This window comes from Olea europaea, chromosome 12 (assembly GCF_002742605.1).
Source record: "Olea europaea var. sylvestris chromosome 12, O_europaea_v1, whole genome shotgun sequence".
Classification (NCBI taxonomy): Eukaryota; Viridiplantae; Streptophyta; class Magnoliopsida; order Lamiales; family Oleaceae; genus Olea; species Olea europaea.
In genome coordinates, this window is record NC_036248.1 from 25,850,947 (window position 1) to 25,872,420 (window position 21,474).

The window sequence follows — 21,474 nt, forward strand, 5'->3', positions numbered from 1 at the left end:
AGCAACAAGAAATTGAGCCAACAAATTTTTCATCTTAATTATTTTAACATCTAATTTTACTCTTTTTTTTTCGGACTTATTTTTTTTCTAAATTTATTATTATTTTTTTTTTAATTTGGCTATAAGTTTTGCTACAGTTATCGGAATTGAGCCCATGACCCCAATTCAGAAAGCTCTTTTCAACACGCACGTCATGGCCACCTAGCTTCGCTTGGTGGACATCGATTTCGAGGTCAAATTTCGCCGTTTTCCCTTCCAAATCTCCAATTATAGTTTGATGTCAAATTTAAAAAATGCGTATAACTTATCATTTTTTTTTAACGCAACATAAAAAAATGCATTTTTAACACATACGTTTAATCTCCGTTTAACTATTTTCGATATTTATTTAGATCATTTGATATCTCTACGATATAGTTCTCAAAATGAGTTTCGAGAGAATTTAAACATTTACCGATTCGACTATCGTACAATCGTCGACGCATTTTTAAAGTTAACTTGTTATTGAAAATTTCGAAATAGTAATAAAATAATTGATTTTTTTAAGAAAAACGAATTATGCATATTTTTTAACACATACGTTTAATATCCGTTTAACTATTTTTGATATCTATTTAGATCATTCGATATCTCTACAAAATAGTTCTCAAAATGAGTTTGGAGAAAATGTAAAATATTTATTGATTCGACTATCGCACAGTCGTCGATGAATTTTTAAAGTTAGCTTGTTATCGAAAATTTCGAAATATAGTTTGAAAATGTCTCCATTGATGTCCGATAACATTTGCTATGATTGACCGTTTCACGCACCGTTAACGGCGTGCAATACTATGTCGCGAGTACTTCAAAACAATATTAAGAATATAATATTTCGACTTCATTTGATATCCCGTAATAAGCTTGAAAATAAACACAAAAACATAAGTAAAAAAAAATTCGAGAGAATGTAAAACATTTATCGATTCGACTATCGTATAATCGTCGACGAATTTTTAAAGTCAACTTGTTATCGAAAATTTCGAAATAGTAATAAAATAATTGATTTTTTTTAAGAAAAATGAATTATTCATATTTTTTAACACATACGTTTAATATCCGTTTAACTACTTTTGATATTTATTTAAATCATTCGATATCTCTACGATATAGTTCTCAAAATGAGTTTCGAGAAAATGTAAAATATTTATCGATTTGATTATCGCACAGTCGTCGATAAATTTTTAAAGTTAGCTCATTATCGAAAATTTCAAAATATAGTTTGAACATACCTACTTTGACGTCCGATAACATTTGCTCTGATTGACCGTTTCACGCACCGTGAACGACGTACAATACTATGTCGCGAATACTTCAAAACGACATTAAGAATATAATATTTCAACTTTATTTGATATTCCGTAATGAACCTAAAAATAAACACAAAAACATAAGTAAAAAAAAATTAAAAATTTGAATTCAGGCACTCCGCACAGCGCGAAGTGCCGGAGTGCTTGGAAAATTTTATTTTATTTTATTTTATTTTATTATTTTTTAGGACTTTTTTTTGGGGTAATTCGATCATAACTTTGGCTACGGTTATCAGAATCCTGCCCATGACCCCAATTCGAAAAGCTCTTTTCGACGCGCACGTCGTGGCCATCCAGCTACGCTGGGTGGACATCATTTTCGAGTATTTAAATCATTCGATATCTCTACGATATAGTTCTCAAAATGAGTTTCGAGAAAATGTAAAATATTTATCGATTCGATTATCGCACAGTCGTCGATAAATTTTTAAAGTTAGTTCATTATCGAAAATTTCGAAATATAGTTTGAAAATACTTATTTTGATGTCCCATAACATTTGCTACGATTAACCGTTTCACGCACTATTAACGCTGTGCAATACTATGTCGCGAGTACTTCAAAACGATATTAAGAATATAATATTTCGACTTTATTTGATATTCCGTAATGAGCTTGAAAATGAACACAAAAATATAAGTAAAAAAAAATTTTAATTTTGAATTCAGGCACTTCGCGCGCGGAGTGCCTAATTTTACTTTTTTTTTTATCCTTACTGACTTATTTTTTTCTAAATTTATTATTATTTTTTTTTAATTTGGCTATAAGTTTTGCTACAGTTATCGGAATTGAGCCCATGACCCCAATTCAGAAAGCTCTTTTTGACACGCACATCATGGCCACCTAGCTTCGCTTGGTGGACATCGTTTTCGAGGACAAGTTTCACCATTTTCCCTTCCAAATCCTCAATTATAGTTTGACGTCAAACTTAAAAAATGCATATAACTCGTCATTTTTTTTAACGCAACATCTATAAAAAATATATTGTCTATATTTTATCGAACTCGTTTCGAGAACTATATTATGGACTCATCAAATTGATCTAAATGAATATCGAAAATAGTTAAAGTTACATCAAACGCGTTTCTTAAAAAGTTTACAAAAAATATATATTAATAGTATAATTAAAAAAATTGAAATTAAAATTTAAAAAAAAAAAACTTGTCTGTGCAAAGGCAACAACTGTGGGCGCAAGTGACCATTAAGCCCTCAATGTGTTAATTAGTGTAAGGTGAGATTTTCAAGGGTAAAGTGGGAAAACAATGTAAAGGAGGAAAAAAAAGGACAAATTACTGTAGCAAAATCGGATAAATTGAATTCAAGTGTAAAAACGGCTGTGACATAAATGAACAGTACCAAAAGCCTCTCTTTTATGTGTTTTAAATAGTGAAATTAAGGGTATATTCCTTAACTTTTCAATGTGTGATTTTGAACTTTAAATTTTTAACATTGAAATTCTGAGTCTCCAACCTATTTAATTAAATAGGTAAATGTGGGCCTCCACATGACATAACTTGGGCATTAAGATCACACGCGACTTCATTGATTTAAAGTTGGAAGTCAAAATTGTCAAACCACTTAATGTCCAAATTGGCGATTTTTATCAATTTAGAAATTTAGATTCACATTTTTAAATAGATTGGAGATCCAAAACTTTACTTGTTACACTGCCATCTACCAGGCAGGCCACACGACAGCTAGTTAAGCAAAAAGTCATGCCATGGTGAACGCTTCACTACACATTGCCTCTTCTACTGGCCATTTCTAAGATGATTATCGCCTCTTCTACACGTCTTCTCCAAGGCACTTAGGCACTGTACTTAGGCACCTCGCTTGGAGCAATTATTATTCGAGGAGATGCATCTCCTCTCTACTATAGTGCATACCTGAGGTGAATGGCATTTGTTGCAAGTCTCTCTCGGCCAAATCGCATGAAGTACATTACGTAGAGTGATTAATCTAAAAACTCTATAGCGACACTATTCAGTTAGATCACAACTTTTAGCTTATGCCGCAACTACGATGAATATGGATTGAAACAATTCAACCTGATCAGTGAGCCATTGGGATGAGGACACATGCCAAACTTCCAATAAGTCTTGATCTAAAGTCTATGATGGCTAGGGATTTGCAGCTAGAGATGGACACATTTTACATAATTGAGCCTGATTAGTGGACTATTGGGAGGAGACCGTTTGTTAACTATTCAAACTAGGGACGGATCTAGTGCTCAACTAAAAAATCTTTAGCTTGGCCTAATCTGATGAAAAAATTAAAAAAAAAAAATTTCCACACAATTTTTTTCCACATATAAAATCGAATTTTTTTTAGCCATTAAAATGACAATAATGCTACTCCTACACACTTGGGTTACAAAGTAAGGTAACAAAGTGACGTGGACGGCCAGGATTAAAACGCAAGGGACGGCTGGGATTGAATCATAAGACAATTGTGAAACATTACCCGTTCAAACTGAAATCCGTTCTGATTTCTCTCTCTCTCTCCCCTATTATTATTCCTTCCCCATTCCTTCCCCATTTCTCTCTGACCTTCGTTCTCACTCTCCCCCATTATTCTTCTGCAATTATTCTTTCCTAGAATGGAACCATCCCCGAAGTAGTAACATCCGGCAGTCGGCACTGGCATTTACCGCACCTCACTCCGGCGTCACTATTTATTTAGATACAGTGAGAGTTAGAATAAATTACCTCCCTCGCATTCAATCAGCTGTCGAGCCCACTAACTTCACGAAGTTAGATCCGACGAAACTTTGGAGGTTTGGTTTATTGATCTTTATTGTTTGGGTTATGTTCGATTTGTAGAGAAATGCTATGAAATGCAAAATGGGTTATGTGGTTGCTATAAATTCGGTCTTTGGGTTGCTATCAGATCATTTATTGTATTAAAGGGCTGTTGGGTTGTTGTTTTGGTACTGTCAAACCATGAGTTGTTATGCTGGTGTGGTATTCTGTGTATAAGCTGGAGTTTAGACCTAGGATTTGAGTTTTTCTGAAGTTTTAAATTTGGAATTTATGCTATAATTACTGTTCGATTTTCATGTTTGCTGGTTTATTTTACTGGGTTCAATTCAGCAAGATAGTTTTTGTTTATTTTACTGGGTTCAATTATGCTGAAAATTTTAACAATTTTGTGAAAATCGAGTACTGCATTATGCTGAAGAATGATAATTTTTGTTTATTTGCTGCTAATCTAAATACATGTATGTCAAGTTTGTGTGATTTTGCTTCATTTTCCCAAATGCCATGAACAAAGACGAGTATTAGTATTTGGAATACAGTTCTTGAAGGCAATATATATCATGTGGATTGCCTGTGTAATTTCGAATGCAGTTCTTCTAGACTTTAATAATCAATGTGTGTGTTTATGTATCATGTTAATACTTTATAGACATCTCATTAGAATTTATTATAGTTTATGCTTAAAGTATTGATAATTTCATATTCACTGTTACGACAGAATGCCAGGAAAGAACTCGAAAATTTGCCATGGTTGTAGGGGTGTTGGGCACTTCTTTGGCGATTGTCCGATAAAACACCGATGCCCAGATTGTGCGAGAGGATTTCAGAAGTTTTTTGTGGTGAAAAAGGAAACTCGTAACAAAGGCAAATTCTTCAAATGTTGCAGTCAGAAGTGCGATTTTTGGGATTGGTGCGAACCAGGAGAAGCAATCGGTTTCAGAGAAGTGCTTGAATTACTGGTTTTTTGTACCTCACGACTGCATGTGAACATGACAAATTTCAAAACCCTAGCATCATCCCTCGATGAAGTCCTCTTCCTAATCGGAAAACCCACGACATAAGTATATCTCGCATAAAACTCATATACTTCTTTTTCATCCTTGAACTTCATGCCAACCTGAGGCATAGTCAAACTATGTCCTCCTTCCGTGTCACCTTCCACAACATTCACATTGTCCTCGACATTATCATTTTCAGATTCTGTGCACAAAATTTCTTCCATATTCTCTTCGCCTGCAAAAAAAGAACATAGCCATACTTTTTTATACACGATCGATGCAAATTTCTATATATTTTTTATTTGAGTATCAGGAGGCCTACAAATTTAAGTCAATATATGTTTTCATCATGCAAAATCATATTAACATTTTCATGATAAACTGAATCAACATACTTCTCACATTTTCAAGATTTTTCATATACTGCATATATATATATATATAGATGAAGCAGTTTACAACCCACATCCTCACTTCAAACAGTCTGAAGCTCAGAAGAAAAATATACATATCATTCAAACCATATGCCTTGAAACTCAAAGAAATGGTGAAAAAGGAAAAGACTTTATATCCTGAATAGGTAGTAGATCTTTTAAAAGGGGAAAACTTCATATAATTAACATCAATGATGATAATTCCAGAAAAAAGAATAAATATCAATCAATGATGAAAATTCCAGATTTCGGTTCTCTTTCTTTCTAAAAAATGCAATCTCATTGTTACAAATCTAGAATGACCTGTATATACCAAGAAAGCCAGCCAACTAAGAAAGCTTAAACCACACTAAAAACGAGCTTTCCCTAAACCACAGATCAACAAACTATAGTGACAAACTATGTGCCAAAAATTGAACCAAAAAAAGCCAACAAATTACTCCACGAGCCAAACTTCGATAGAAACGTAAACTGAGAATTATAAGAAGCAAAAAATTGATACATATCCATTCAATTTTTTTACCAGGGCACCAAGATTCTTTTCATTCTCTTTTCTCTGAGTACTCTCTGGCTACGATTTCGACACTTATTTAATAATTGTTTTATGTCAAAAATGAAGCAGGAAGTGTGAATAGAAAACGTGCAGTGATAAAACTCGGGGAGGATAACAGAAAAGAATGAGTGAATACGTCCAGTGATTAAGCTCGGGGAGGGCAAGAGAAAAGAATGAGAACCTTCTTTCACAAATACAATCTCGCACTGTCGGAGATAAAGCTCGTACTACTGCTGGAGATAGAGCTCATACTACCGCAATCTCGACCTAACGGAGGAAATGGTGGTCGCAGACACTACCCCGTTCTTGGTCTTTTCTCTGAGTTCTCTCTCTTCTATTTTGATTGAGATTGACGGCCCGGAAGAATAGATTGTTTCAATTTGGGGCCTAATGGTTTCCAATTGTTTAACGATTCAATCATAGCCATCCCTTGCGTTTTAATCCTGACTGTCCATGTCACTTTGTTACCTTACTTTGTAAACCAAGTGTGTATGAGTAGCATTATTGTAAAACGAATTTTTGGGACAGGCCTAGCTATAGTACCCTAAGTCAACCCAGGCTCCAATGTATATGTTGAGTTTTGATAATCAACAAATCGCGGATTATGATGTTAACGTGAGAACATATATTTCATAGGTCTAGACCGATTAATGAAATCATTATCAACAATCAATTCTAAAGGCTCTACCCACCCATTTTTATTACCTATTGGATGACTTTGAAACTTGGCCTATTTAGCTTTATTATTGGTCCAATTAAAAACCTAACCTAACTCTATTTATGTTTTTCTAACCCTAGCTGTTTAGTTGTATGATTTGTGAGAATATGGAGGAAAAAACATGGCCTTGTGGAGAAAAGCCATAAATGGTAAATTTCTTGTCAATTTGACAGAAGCACAAAAAGAAGAATATGATGAACCTGCTTACACTTCAATTATTTTATACCTATCTGACACTATTTTGAGAAAAGTTGAAAAACTTAATTTTACAAAAGAACTTTGACAAAAGTTGAAGGACTCATATTTGCTTAAGTCTTTCTTGAACGATTTTTTAGTTTTAAATTGGATCTTTCAAAATATCTTGATGAGAATCTGGATATATTTAACAAACTTGTTCAAAATATCATTAATTGTGATGAAAAGGCGTCTGAAACATATAAGATTAGTATTTTGCTTAATTCCATGCATGATTCATATAGAGAGGTTAAGAATATAATTAAGTATGGTAGGGATACCTTAACACACGAGATTGTCTGGCCCTATAGAAATAAATTTGGAAGAAAATCGTTCCTTTCACGAGAAATTTTATTTCCATTAGAATTCATAGTTTTTTGGTAACTTTATAGTTTTAGGAGATTTAATTATATTTTTCCATATTTTATATTTTAGGTTTTCAGTATAAATAGGTTATTTCTTTCATTGTATTTTGATGAAGACTGTGATGAATTAAATTGAACTTTTCTCTCTCGAAACTTTTGCTTCAAAAATTTGTTCTTCCATGGACAAAAATCGAATTTATCAAGATTAACCATCTTGTGGCGTTCAACAAATCAGATTATGATTTTATAATTATTTGTAACCAAAAGGTCGGCATGTCCATGTAACTGTGTTGGTTGTTTGGTTCGTAATTATTAGGTCAGATTCAAAATTTCGGGTAAAATTCATTAATCTTGCATAATCAAGAGGTCAATAATTTAATATATTATTGGTTGCTTGGTTTCAATATTGTGGGTTGAGTCCAAAACCTCGGTTCTTGGCATTCTTGGGATCCGGAGTCACTATCTTGTGGGTTCGATAGCGACCATGTTAACCGGGTTCGTATCATTTGGTATCAAAGCACAGACTCTAGAATCAAGGTTAATTGTGTTGGCTAGTTTAATTGTGTTTTGTGTTTTGAAAAAAAAAAAAAAAAAAAGGTCAATTTTTCTTTTTTATTGTTCATCCGTACAGGTCCCAAAAAAAAAATTCCCAAAATTTACCGATAAATTCTTTGAATCAAAAATTCTTTTCTATCGGGTCAAATTTCAATTCAAGAATCACTTTCTTGAATCTATAAAAATTCCATCCAAAATCTTCCTGTTCAATCCTTTTGAGTCTTTGAGTCACAATTCCCATACATCAACCAAACAATATGTCTGAAGGGATGATTCGACGGTTTGAGAGGATGTTGGTGAAGATAGAGGATATGGAAAATAGAATAGATAGGCTTGAAAGGCGATGTCCATCGGAGGGTAGAACATCAATTGGGAAGCATGCTAGGGGTACATTGGATTATAAGAGTGAATTCTTAAAAATTTGCGACTTGATTAATTCTTACATTGATCATGGGAAGGAACGAAAGGGCAAGAAGAAAAATTGTGATGTGGTTAGTTGTGAGAAAAAATAAGAAAAGCCACAAGAGAGTGAAAAGGTAGTTGAAGGTGAAATTCCAAAAGGGGAAGTGGAGCTATAGAATGAAAATGAAAAGGAGTCTTCGGAGAAGGGGAAGTTGGAAGTGAGTTTAAATGAAGAGGAGCGTGAAGTTGAGAGGGCATTGGAGAAAACTAACATTTTCCTCCCCAACTTTGCTGATTCTATTTTGCAAGTTACCGGAGATTCAATCTCAGAAAATGATCACATTGGAACACCACCCGTCCCAGAAATTGAACATCAGTTGGTACTACATCGGTTGGATTTCCCTTATCTTTCGAAAATTGACTTTGTAATTCCCAAGGAGATGACAGAATTTCAAAGGCACTGGATGAACTACAAACGTAGAGAGTTTATTGAGTAAGATGAACTGAAGGACAATATTGGTACATTGAAAATAACACTTTTTCAAGTGTTTGGGCCAAGTAAAGCAAGGAAGATGCATGGTTATTTATCAAATTGAGTTGTTATTGGAGTAATTTCAACTTGGAAAATCAAGTGGTCAAGGAGAGCACACTTTGATCCAGGTGAAGGTGATTGGATTTACAATCGAAGGCAACGGGTTCAATATCAAAAGAGGTCCAAACTACATCCGAGAGGAGATGAACTATTTCATGTTCTTGCATTGATTGGAGACAAGGGTTACAATTTGGATCAGGATTTGAGGACGAATCCTTTCGAAGAGAGAGGGTTTGATATAATCCGAAGTGGGCCCTATAGAAATAAATTTGGAAGAAAATCTTTCCTTTTACGAGAAATTTTATTTCCATTAGAATTCATAGTTTTTTGATAACTTTATATTTTTGGGAGACTTAATTATATTTTTTCATATTTTATATTTTAGGTTTTTAGTATAAATAGGTTATCTCTTTCATTGTATTTTGATGAAGACTTTGATGAATTAAATTGAGAATTTTCTCTCTCGAAGCTTTTGCTTAAAAACTTTGTTCTTCCATGGGCAGAAATCAAACTTATCAAGATTAACCATCTTGTGGTGTTCAATAAGTCGGATTATGATTTTATAATTATTTGTAACCAAATGGTCGGCATGTCCATGTAACTGTGTTGGTTGTTTGGTTCGTAATTATTAGGTCAAATTCAAAATTTCGGGTAAAATTCATTAATCTTGCGTAATCAAGAGGTCAATAATTTAATATATTATCGGTTGCTTGGTTTCAATATTGTGGGTTGAGTCCAAAACCTCGATTCTTGGTGTTCTTGGGATCCGGTGTCAATACCCTATGATTTGATAGCGACCATGCTAATCGGGTTCGCATCACTCTCTTAAGAGTAAGGAGATAAAAATTAAGACTAAAAAAAGAAGATAAGATGAGTGGTGAGTTACATATGATGAGGAGTAGAATGAAGTTTAAGCAAATGAATTTGGGTATAGCTCAAGATAGTAGTAACTCAAGTAGTGAGTCGAGTGCTGAGGATAAGAAGAAGAGGCAAGGGACGGGATAAGTCTAGTGGTAAAAGATGTTACAGCTGTGATAAGTTTGGACACTTTATTAGGGTCTGTATCAAGAAGAAGGATAAGCATAAGGGTAAGACTAGAGGTGAGGTGAATTTGACTATAGGGTCAATTGAAGAGATTAGAGGTGAGGCGAATTTGACTATAGAGTCGATTGAAGACCCTAGCGAGGTTTATTGAGAGTAAACCTAGTTACTGCATGTATATTTGTATGTAATACTTTTTGCATGTGTGAGATTGCTTAATTCTGTTGCATGATTATATGTTGCATTTCAATGTGTTTGATATGCGCATTGACATGAATTAGAGTGATCTTATTACTTTGTATTACTGTTTGCATGCATATTGGGTTGAGATACATTGGTAGTAAGTTGTGTGTCTATTGGTGAGGTAGAGTATTAATGTCTAGAGATACATAGTGATTTGTATTGGAAATGTGGAGTGTGACATTTGGATCACGATTGGAGAGGTGATTAAATGTCTAGAATCATTTATCTGTGAAGAGATCATGATTAAGTGGAGTGTGAGAGATGCACTTTCATCACTTCTATTAGGTGGAAACCTATTATCCATGCAGGTTGGGAGAAGTGATGTGGTGATAGAAGAGTATTCCATGGACTTAGAATCTATTGTGGTTTACCAGTTAAACATAAGTTGAGTGATCAATTTAGTGAACATGGTCGGGAACGAGAGGAGATATGTGTTCTCAAGGTGTGAGCAACACAGAATGTGATAGGATAAGTGTGGTCAGATATTTTTATGGATCATTTATGTATTTGTTGCATATGTATTGGCCAGTTGTTGATTAACTTGGTGTTAATCTATAGTTCTGTGTGAACGTTGTTTTTTAAAAAGATCTGTGTGTTATCCTATATTATATTTTTATTATATGATTACCTGCTCTTGACTTATTACTGTGAATATCTGCTTCTACTTTGGTATTCTTGACTTTAACCTTGGTGAGCATATGAAGCAAGTATGTTATTTGTTTTGGGTTCAAAACATGAGGTAAGGTCTGTGATCCCAATTTTATTGGTTACCTGGATTATATAAGTAATAACTATATGTTTTGATTGCTTGCAGGTTTGTTGAGAATCAAGGTAGAGATTTGTTAAGTTTTAATACCTAGGCTATGATATTAACGTGGGAATATATATTTCACAGGTTTAGGCCGATAAATGTAATAATTATCAACAACCAAGTCCAAAAGCTCTACCCGACCCATTTATATTACCTTTTGGATGGCTTTGAATCTTGACCCATTTAGTTTTATTATTGGCCCAATTAAAAGGCTAACCTAACCCTATTTATATGGTTCTAACCCTAGCTATTTAGTTGTATGATTTATGAGAACATTGAACGGAAAAACGCAGCCTTGTGGAGAGAAAAATTTGCTGCCCTTTGTGAAGAAACCGACTGCCTAGTGGGAGAAAAAAATCGGTGAATTAACTTTGTGTTTTAGCCTTTATCTCGTGTCTTCTTCCATTGCTTTTTTTTATGTCACCGTTATCTTATCTTTTGTGGGTGAGATTGAGAAGCAACCGAGGTTAATATATTGGTTGTGGATCAGAGCCAGTTAGATTGGTTAATTGAACCCGAAAAATGCCAATTTGAAGATCCTTTGAGCGAGCTTCCGCAACAATATCTCACTTGACTATACTTATTCACACCAAGTGAGAAAAATTACTCTCGATCTTCGTAATTCTCTCTTCCACCACGCAACCATATTTCCGTCTAACGATTCTCTTCCGTATCCAAATATATTTTCCTCCGTCTAACTTGAGTATCAAAATAGCCGACATCGTCGCGCCCCCTAGCTGAGCTACGATCATGTGCATTCTGACACTAACATTTAAGTGTGCAACATACGCGTGAATGGAAGAAGAGTTAGAATCTATTAAGAGCTGGATATCATCAAATTTGAATGTCAAACGTTACTTTTGAATGTTAGGAACTTAAAAGTACGCTACCAAAAGGCTGGACTTGGGATTAGTCCTAATATTTTCAATAATATAGTTCTTGTCCAGGGTACTTCAACTTTATTCATGTGTTAATTGTATTAAATTTTCTAGTTGATGGTGTTTGCAAATTTCAAGCATAAATAGTTTGAAGGCTCCCAAACTGGTACCAGAATTACAAGCAAGTTACTTCATTTTGCGAGAATTGGTACATCAAATTTTATATTTTTGAAGCAAGTCACTCTATTCAAATCCTTTAGCTCGACAGATGAAAATACCAATATAACAATTGATATCTATATCACATTTATTTACTCTTATTCAATTATCAACTTAAATTTGAAATATATATTGAATGACCTCTAGAATTTTAACCCAAATTTCACGTTTTAAAATTGTAAAAGTCCAAAGATGCAAGGAAATGTAAAGTTATAACAATTTTTCTTGTGTAAAGTACAGATCAAGACTAATGTAAAGGAAAATGATGTCTAAAGAAATATAATAATAATGAAGTAGAGAATACCATTCCCAGTTACCATTCACATGAATTAAAAAAATCTAACACACGGTTAACACTAATAAGCACCAGCGTTCTAAATATCGGGCCAATGCTCACATTGGCACGAGGCGAGGCTAAGGTGCCAAGCAAGCCAATGCTCACATGTGGCGCTTTATTTGGCAGTCAACGAACGCGATCAACAGACACTAGGCAAGGCTAAGACGCCAATGCACACCTAGGCGACATTATTATTATTATTATTATTATTTTAAGTTAAAACTTATAATTATTAAATAATTTTTTTACTGATTAAAAATTTAAAATAATGTTAAAATAAGAAAACGTTTTTTTATGCATTTGCCTCACCTAATCTTGCATTGCCCTTAGCTCGACATCAACGCATCGCCACGTATTACGCCTTTTAGAACACTAAGCGCTATCAAGACGATTTTTTTATGCCCAAGAAAGGACCTAGAGATGCAATACAAGAAATTACATACGGATCGACTATCGAGGGAGACCAACGAAAATATATCAGTTTCTTTCTTGGGAACAAGTCTAGAGAAACATGTAAAATACATTAGATTAAAGAAATATAAATACATTTTGATGAAGTTAATTAAGCTCTCGACCAGTTCTCCAAGAAAGCTCACTCAAAGAATCCAACATTCACACACAATTCTAACATTAGGGATTTCAGATTGAAACGAAAGGGAAACATACTTCAATACTGAGGAAATTCAATGTCTTCAGCATAATTTTCCTGCTGCATATAAAAGTAACACCCCAATGCACGTAAATGGCACAGGGATTGTCGTTTACTTACACCTGTTCCCGATGTGGAGTGGCAAGAGAAGCTACTGCAGGGGCAGCGGATGCGACCAGAAGGCCTCTGCTGCTTTGAGCGGATTGTACCACGATTGCAAATTGTGTTGCCGCCAGTGCTGCAGCTTCCTGTTCCAACAAATCAGAGACGGAGACATGATTAAGAGCCTGTTTGGCATGGATTTTGAAAGGCCAAAAGCTGTTTATGGGTTTGTTTGGATAATTTTCTGGGAAGTGTTTCATCTCACAAAAAGAGAGGAAGCCAGAGAGGTGGTTTCTCAAGTAAGCTCTTCTAAATGGAGCAGAAGCAGAAGCTATTCCAAACATGCACTAACTGTACAGGTCATATCATTTCCATGTAGAGATCCATAAACAATCCCAGAACGGGCGCTCAGGGGCCATACCAGGCCAATCACAGTTTCTCTGCCCCATCTCAGTAGGCCTGTCCCAAGGTGGGCAGCGCCAAGATGGTTGGAACAGGCCTAAGGCATTGTTGTTTTAAAAATAAATTCATTCAACACTTAGATGCCGCTACTTCCATGTAACCTGCTTCAATCCCAAAGAACTGACTTGCACACCCAAAAAGCAAATAGACATTATACAATTACAGTAGAAATAGACTAACCTGTCTCTGCCTTCGCTGTTGCAAGATACTAATGGCCCAGATCATGATATAGCAAGGCAAAAGAAAACCGGCAACTCGAAGCAAGGAAAGCTGCATGCATCAAGTAGTCAGGATGATAAATAACAAACAAACTGCAGCGAGAAAATTCAAATGACAACATAGAGTTTGCATCAACTTACGGAGAAGAAAGTAGATGCGTCTTCATCACCGTCTCCATCTCCCTCGCCATCAGTTACAGACAATGCTTGCCGCAATAGCAAAAGAGCCATTAACTGCCAATAAACAACAGCAAGACTTTTTCAGTTGTTATGCAGGGTAGCATGCCCCAGAATCCAACTGGAGGAATTTTTTATAGGTAGATTCATGCCTTCAATATAGTAAATATCAAGAGAAAATTGAATTCTCTGACAATCGCTCACCCACCAATGTAAAATTCAAAACTTAAAAGATTTTATTACATCATTTACGAGAAGAAAAAAATGTATTTGGGCACAGATTCAAAGTTCCACCCGTTGGATTCTGTTGATCTCCAGATTTTACCCCACCAGTGTGGTTACAAACAATAGCTGCAATAATGTTCAAACTGAATACTTTAGAGACAGGGGCACACGTTTCCTACAGTCTATTTGATGAGGACATCGGACGACGTTTACTTATTTTATTTAAACTTTATTTATTTTCTTGGACTATTATTTAAATTTGAACTTGTATGGGCTCGGGCCCAAGCTCGTTAGGGTTGCTTTACTATTTAAACCTATTTTGCATTCTAATTTTCAGTTGATGATGAATGAATAATTATTTTGGTGGCTTATGGCACATCCCTCCCCTTCTTATATTGAATTCTTCTTCTATCCCCTCCCTTAATTTCTCATTCTTTCTGAATCTTTCTTCTATTTCTATTAATCATCTTATTGGTGCTGCATCAAATTTGGTATCAGAGCCTAAACTTGAGTAATCTCTCATCTTCAATCCAAAAATCTTTCTATTTCTTTCCTAAGAACTTGTGGAACAACACAAACAAATAAACTTTTAGCATGAGCAGCCAAGTTATTATTTTTCCAGCTTCTTCATAGTTGTTCAAAAAAAAAAAAAAAACGTGTTACTGTTCACGGGTACTATTCACGCCCGAAAATTAATTTTTTTTTTTTTTTTTAGCTTAAAAAAAAAAAATTTCATTTCCCCCCCAAAAAAAAAAAAAAAACGTGTTACTGTTCACGGGTACTATTCACGCCCGAAAATTAATTTTTTTTTTTTTTTTTAGCTTAAAAAAAAAAAATTTCATTTCCCCCCCAAAAAAAAAAAAAAAATTCTCATTTTTTCCCTCCTGCTGCTGCTGCTTATAAATAAAAAAATAATAATTGTGGTGTTGTTCCACAAATCCCAAACCCTAGCATTCAAGCCTACTTAGCCCTTCAACCCATATATTCCATCTCTATAACCTACTCCATTCATTTTTTTATTAAAACACTTGGGCCATAAGCTAGTGGCCCAAATTACTCCCAAAACCCACTAAATGCACAGCCCATCTCTCATCATCTATTTAGCCAATCCACTTGCTTTTCAGCCCAATAAACACTAAATCCAATTTACTTATCACATATTATCACAATCGGCCCAACATCATTCAACCCATGATCAGTCCCAAATATCCAACCAAACCCGATTATAACCAATCCATTAAAATCAAATACCCCACAGTTTCACCCGATTTCTCTCTCATAAACGCTCTCCTGCCGCTGCCGCCTCTAATCACCATCACGCCACCACTTCATTATCTATTGTACCCAGGCATCCAGAGCACTACCTCTTCATCGCCATAGGCCACCACCACCTACCCAAGCTCATACACTTCCACCACAATTACCACACTCATATATTTTCTCGTCCATCTCAACAATCTAAAAGCCACAGTTACTACACACAATTTTACGTCCACACCAGAACCAGCACAAGTTACAGTCTACAGGGGCTAAAACCATTGGATACGAAGGGAAGAACAGAAGCATAGTTGGGGCTTATAAATCGGCAATTCAGATCAAGCGGCATACAAATAATCAAAACTAAACAACAAGAAGCCCTTGATCTCTATTTAGTATTGGTTTATACTACTACTTCATTTTTAAAATTGCATCAATTAAATCTTGTGCTACTGTTATTGTGATAATTTTAGCCTTAAACCTCACTTGATCAAAATCATTAATCGAATTGACACCAGTGACTGAATTAACTTCCATTGTTCCCCACTAAAATTGATTAGAGAATTTGACTAGTGTTGACCCTTGCTTTGCCATTTTACATGTACTAACAGTATTAATTTGTTTTGGATTTAATTAATCCCAATATTTAAAATTAAATTTAAAAAAATGGTACAAGTTATTTTCCATTGCTTGCACGTATTGTTCACTGATCTCATCATAGCACGTCATTTAGCTGGTATTACATTGCATGTAGTTGCATAGTGGTCGTCTTGTCATCTCTATTTCCAATATATTTACCATGGATCTATCCCAATTTGATGCACTCACTAGACACTTAGCGCAACTTGCCACTAGCCTATCGACTGTCCAATCAGATATAACTGCTACTCGTGAGGAGAGAAAGAACCTAGCTGCTAAGTTGAACAATTTTAAGCGAACCCCTCGTTTAACTGACACTAATTCTGAAGCGTCTCATAATAGACAATATCATCGTGGACAAAGTGATCAAAAATATTTTCGACGCGATCGTAGGAATAGGGATCAGATTCGTAAGCGAGAACGAGATAATTTTGAAATTCTTACTCAATGGAATGCCCTTAAACAAGGAAATCAATTAGTGACTGAGTATATCGCGCAATTTGAGGAATTTCGAACCAAATGTCATTTAATTGAGGATGAAAGCATGACTTTGAGTAGGTTTAGCCAAGGTCTAAGAGATGATCTTAAGCGCGAGCTTTTCCTTCGAGGTGTCACTACTCTTGATCACGCTTATTCTTTAGCTCAAGATTATGAGTTGATTATTAATACTCCATATGAAAAGCGTGGTCATCGTCGTCCACCCATCTCATTAGCGTCGCCTCATCATAAGTCTATCATAAAACATTCTCCGTCTAATGTTCCTCTTATTTGGAAAAATAATTGTAAAGGTCGTGATAGTCCAAGATCTTCTTCTTCATGTAAAAAGCGTAATGGCAATCATCTTTCGGTTTCATTGGCTCCACTTCCTCCTGTTGAGTCCCTTCTAGGACCTCCCCCGTCTAATGTGGCTCCACTTCCTCCTGTTAAGTCCCTTCTAGGACCTCCCCTGTCTAATGTTCCTCCAATTTTGGAAAATAAGGGTATAATTTGTGAAACTCCAAAGACCTCTCATTTGCTATGCATCAGCTGTAAGGATTTTGGCCACATCTCTTCCAAATGTCCTAACCGAGCCTTAATCATAGAAGAACGAAAGAATGCAATAGAAAAGTCGTTAGAAGATCTAGCATATGGCCCTAAACTTGAAGATTTTGATGATTATAGTGAGGACACTTCTTTAAGTGGAATCCCGACCCTTCCCGAGACTTTAGAAACTATACCCCTTGTTTCCGACAACTCTCGATCACATGTTATATGTCATACCCTTACCCAACTCAAAGAGTTTGATGATTTCACTAGTCACCCTTGGAGAATCCAGTCGCTTGTTGTTAGCACTAAATCAAAATTCTCCACTACTGACCAACCTCAAATTGATGGTCAAATCGAAATTGCTAACCGAAGTTTTGACAATTTATTACAGTCTCTAGTACAGAAAAATCTTGAGAATTGGGACTCGATCCCCCCAACTGTTCACATCGCACATAACAATTCTATGAATCGGTCTCTAGGTCTAAATCCATTTGAAGTTGTTCATAGTTATAAGTCTAGGCGACCGTTAGAACTTATTCCCATGTCCCCGCATGCTAATGTGTTGTTGTCGGCTGAAGCATTTATATATCATCTTCATGAGTTGCATATTGAGATCAATAAACAACATGACGCAAGTAATGCATTATATAAACTTCAAGCTGATTCGCATAAACAATATTTTGAATTTAATATTGGGGATTATGTCATATTGCAAGCTTGTAGTGCTGGTCCTTTAAAAATTTTAAAGCATGTTGGTTCAAATACACATGTCATTGCCCTTTCATCACATTTTAACCACCACTCTACTTTAAATATTGAGAACTTCATTACTTACAAATACCGTATTACTTCCTTTGATGATTCATTTCTACCTAACTTTGTGGACCCCCAATTTGACTATATTGATATTTCTATTTTAATACCATCTATCACAGCACACAAAAATAAAATTGATGTTATTTTAGATGAACGTGTTGTATTGACCAATGATGGCAAAATTAGTACTTCCTTATTTGTTGGGTAAATCGACGTACTTCTTATACTCCTCATTATGTACAATCATGTGAAAATGTTGAAGAGGTGCATGAGTATTGGTTATTTGAAATCCATTATCAGTACTTGGTTAGAAGGAAAGATCGGCCCCCTTGGTCAGATCATATTCTTGGGAATAAGCTACAGTTTTCAGTACTATCAATTATAGAATTTCGTTACTTGGTTCGTCAGAAAGATCGTCCCCCGTGGATTGACTTGAAGCATTTGGAGTATCAGATTGACTGCAGTCTATACTATCTATCAACTCGACAGAGTCGAGTTTTTCTCCCACCCCGGGAGAGTTGATGAGGACATCGGACGACGTTTACTTATTTTATTTAAGCTTTATTTATTTTCTTGGACTATTATTTAAATTTGGACTTGTATGGGCTCGGGCCCAAGCTCGTTAAGGTTGCTTTACTATTTAAACCTATTTTGCATTCTAATTTTCAGTTGATGATGAATGAATAATTATTTTAATGGCTTATGGCGCATCCCTCCCCTTCTTATATTGAATTCTTCTTCTATTCCCTCCCTTAATTCCTCATTCTTTCTGAATCTTTCTTCTATTTCTATTAATCATCTTATTGGTGTTGCATCACTATTGTTACTCGGACTGTCCATTTTTGAGGAAGTACTCATATAGACATGACAATACCAAAACAACAAAAGAAGGATCCTCTTCGAATTTAAATGATTGGACATCTGCACCCGAGTCAAGCAACATAGTAGTTTTAACATTTTCAAGACTCTTAGCGCAATGAAAAACGAAAACCTTACTATATTTAACCACAGATCCCCAGCTAGCTGTCTCAGTCATTCTCGTCCTCTCCCTCCCTCTGAGCACTTGCATTCCTTCCAAAACCATTATTTTATGCACCATTTACCACTGAACACAGTCGTCTCCCTCTCTTCTTGTTCTTGTTCGCTTTCCACCTACTCTCTCTCACTCACTCTCACTATTGTGTGTTGGGGGTGGGGGAATAGGTTACAAGTGTCCTTCTTTCCAACTCAAATTCATTTCCCATATGCCATTATTGTACACTAGAACCAGTTCTATCACCAACTACTGCTATTGGACCTTTTCCACATTCTCCAAATTGAGGCTTTTTTTTATGTTAGACGATCTTCCAATTTTAGTCAATTACCTCTTTCGAGTAAAATGAACCCTAATTGATTGGTTTAGCCTATTATATCTCTATGTCGATTAAAATCAAACAACCGCATTAAATTTTTGTGAACCTGGGATTTCTATTATTTGGTCTAAAATACACAATCTTCTCTCGAACTTTGCACAATTCACTAAATGCAATAATTCATTGGTCATATAAATGAAAATACAATAAATACAATACTAGAAACACATGAAAATAAAATAACTTAACATTAAAGAGCAAATATCAAAATTAATTAAAGTTAGGTTAAATTAATACCATAAATCCCAACACAATAAATTAGCCCATATTATATATACGATAACAAAGGAGAACATTCATCCAATATATTACAAATGATAGAAAATAATAAAAAAAAAAACAAGATTAAGATAAAACCCTTTTTGTTGCTTTGCTTGAATCTTGAGTTTCTCAATTAATCTTTACCTTTATTTAATTTATTCTTCTTGTTGTGCTCTTCATTTGCTCCCAAAATGTCAAAAGAGTGGAAAGGAAATAAAAGGAAAAAATGAAGAAAAGAAAAAAGAAAAAGAAAAGAAGAACCAGAAACCGGCTGAAGAAGTAGAAGAATTCCCCCAGCAAAGAGCCCAATTCTGGGGTTTTAATATCAAAACCTATAATAATTGCACCATTGGTCCTTGAAGTTTTGAAAAATAGACAAAATGGTCCTCGAACCTAAATGGGACACCACGGCGCCCTGAAGTGGCGCTACGGGGCCACTGTTATTTGTAGCCTTTTTGTAGTTTAGTCCTTCAGGAAATTGCGTGCCAAGTCCCTAATTTTGATGTTGTACAATTTGGTCCTCGAATTTTGACTTTCATTTCAATTTTGCCCTCCAAAATTTGCAACCCCAGGTCTCTGAACTTTCGGTCCTTTTGAATTTTGGTCCCCAACTTCACAAAATTGCACACTTTTAGTCATTTTTTTTCCTTCTTTTGCTTTGTCATCTTTCCCTAAGTGATTTTTGGCCTACAAAAGCACATATTACATAATTATGAGTAGAATTTCATTCTTTTAATCAATTAATAACTTATTTAGATATTAAATTAGTGTGTAAAAACACACTTATCATCCGACATTTGAGGTAACTTGTTAAATCAGTTCATTCCATTTCTTAACTTATTAAACTGCCCCCTGTTTAATATTCATGTATGCATGAAAAAATGAAAGAAAATATATACAAGAGTCCAAAAAGTAGTGTAAAAGCTAGAATTTGGCATGTATGATAACCAATTTCTTTTTTATTTTTTTATTTTTTTATGTTCCACATGCTTTTTCTACTGTTTTCGACTTAAACGAATTATTTTCTTTTTCTAGGCTATGATGATCCTTTTATTGAAACAAAAATATACCTAAAACTAATGCACATAATAAACTACCTACAATGCGAGGACATAAAGCATAATAAATAATAGGGAAAGAAATTGGTTGCTGTCTTAATAAACATTTAATTTAAAGTCTTTAATTATTGAGCTTTTTTCTGCAATATCTGAGATAAGGTGATACGAGGTACGTATATGTTGATAAGTGCATTTTTACACACTTAGTTGGTTACAAAACATGACTAATTTTTTTTATCAAAGCGTTTAAATTATGACTTAATTCTCTATAATTTCATTTTGTAAGACTATATAGATGGATATGATGGAATTTAAGAGAAAAAATGCTAAAAATGGCCAAAACGAAAGAGAACGAAAGTTCAAGGACTAAAGTGCAAATAACTTAAAGATAACTTGAAGGACTAATCAAGAATGTAAACGAGCTAAGTACCAATTTGGTTATAATATGGGATGTTAGAAAAGTGGCCATAAAGCAATCTCACATTAATTACATTGAAAGATATTAGACAAGGGGCCAGTCACTCAATATTTTTAGGCTAACATCCATTTAATAAAGACATCACATCAATCAATCCTAAAGATACGCCTTTCGAACCCTCTTTTGGGCGTTATGAACTTCAAGTGTGAAGGGGTTCGACAGAAAAGAACAACACCACTTCGGATAAACAAGGAGTAACATCACTTCGGAG

General features: G+C 34.9%; 1 protein-coding gene across 1 annotated transcript; it reads right to left on the reverse strand.

Annotated features, from left to right (window-relative positions):
• Positions 1-12,985: 12,985 nt before the first annotated feature.
• On the reverse strand, positions 12,986-14,148 carry LOC111406197. Its single transcript, XM_023035469.1, has 3 exons — positions 14,056-14,148; positions 13,877-13,966; positions 12,986-13,380 (listed from the first exon to the last, which is right to left on the reverse strand). The coding sequence occupies exons 1-3, from the start codon at positions 14,143-14,145 to the stop codon at positions 13,249-13,251; spliced, it is 312 nt and encodes a 103-aa protein (XP_022891237.1). The 5' UTR covers positions 14,146-14,148; the 3' UTR covers positions 12,986-13,248.
• Between the last annotated feature and the right edge of the window lie 7,326 nt (positions 14,149-21,474).

Excerpts from the sequence above, each read along its gene's own strand:
- LOC111406197 (XM_023035469.1), bottom strand. The coding sequence starts at position 14,145 with ATGGCTCTTTTGCTATTGCGGCAAGCATTGTCTGTAACTGATGGCGAG. Across the intron at positions 13,967-14,055 it reads ACGCATCTACTTTCTTCTCC|CTTTCCTTGCTTCGAGTTGC; the intron begins GTAAGTTGATGC and ends TGATGCATGCAG. Across the intron at positions 13,381-13,876 it reads AACAGCGAAGGCAGAGACAG|GAAGCTGCAGCACTGGCGGC; the intron begins GTTAGTCTATTT and ends TTGTTGGAACAG.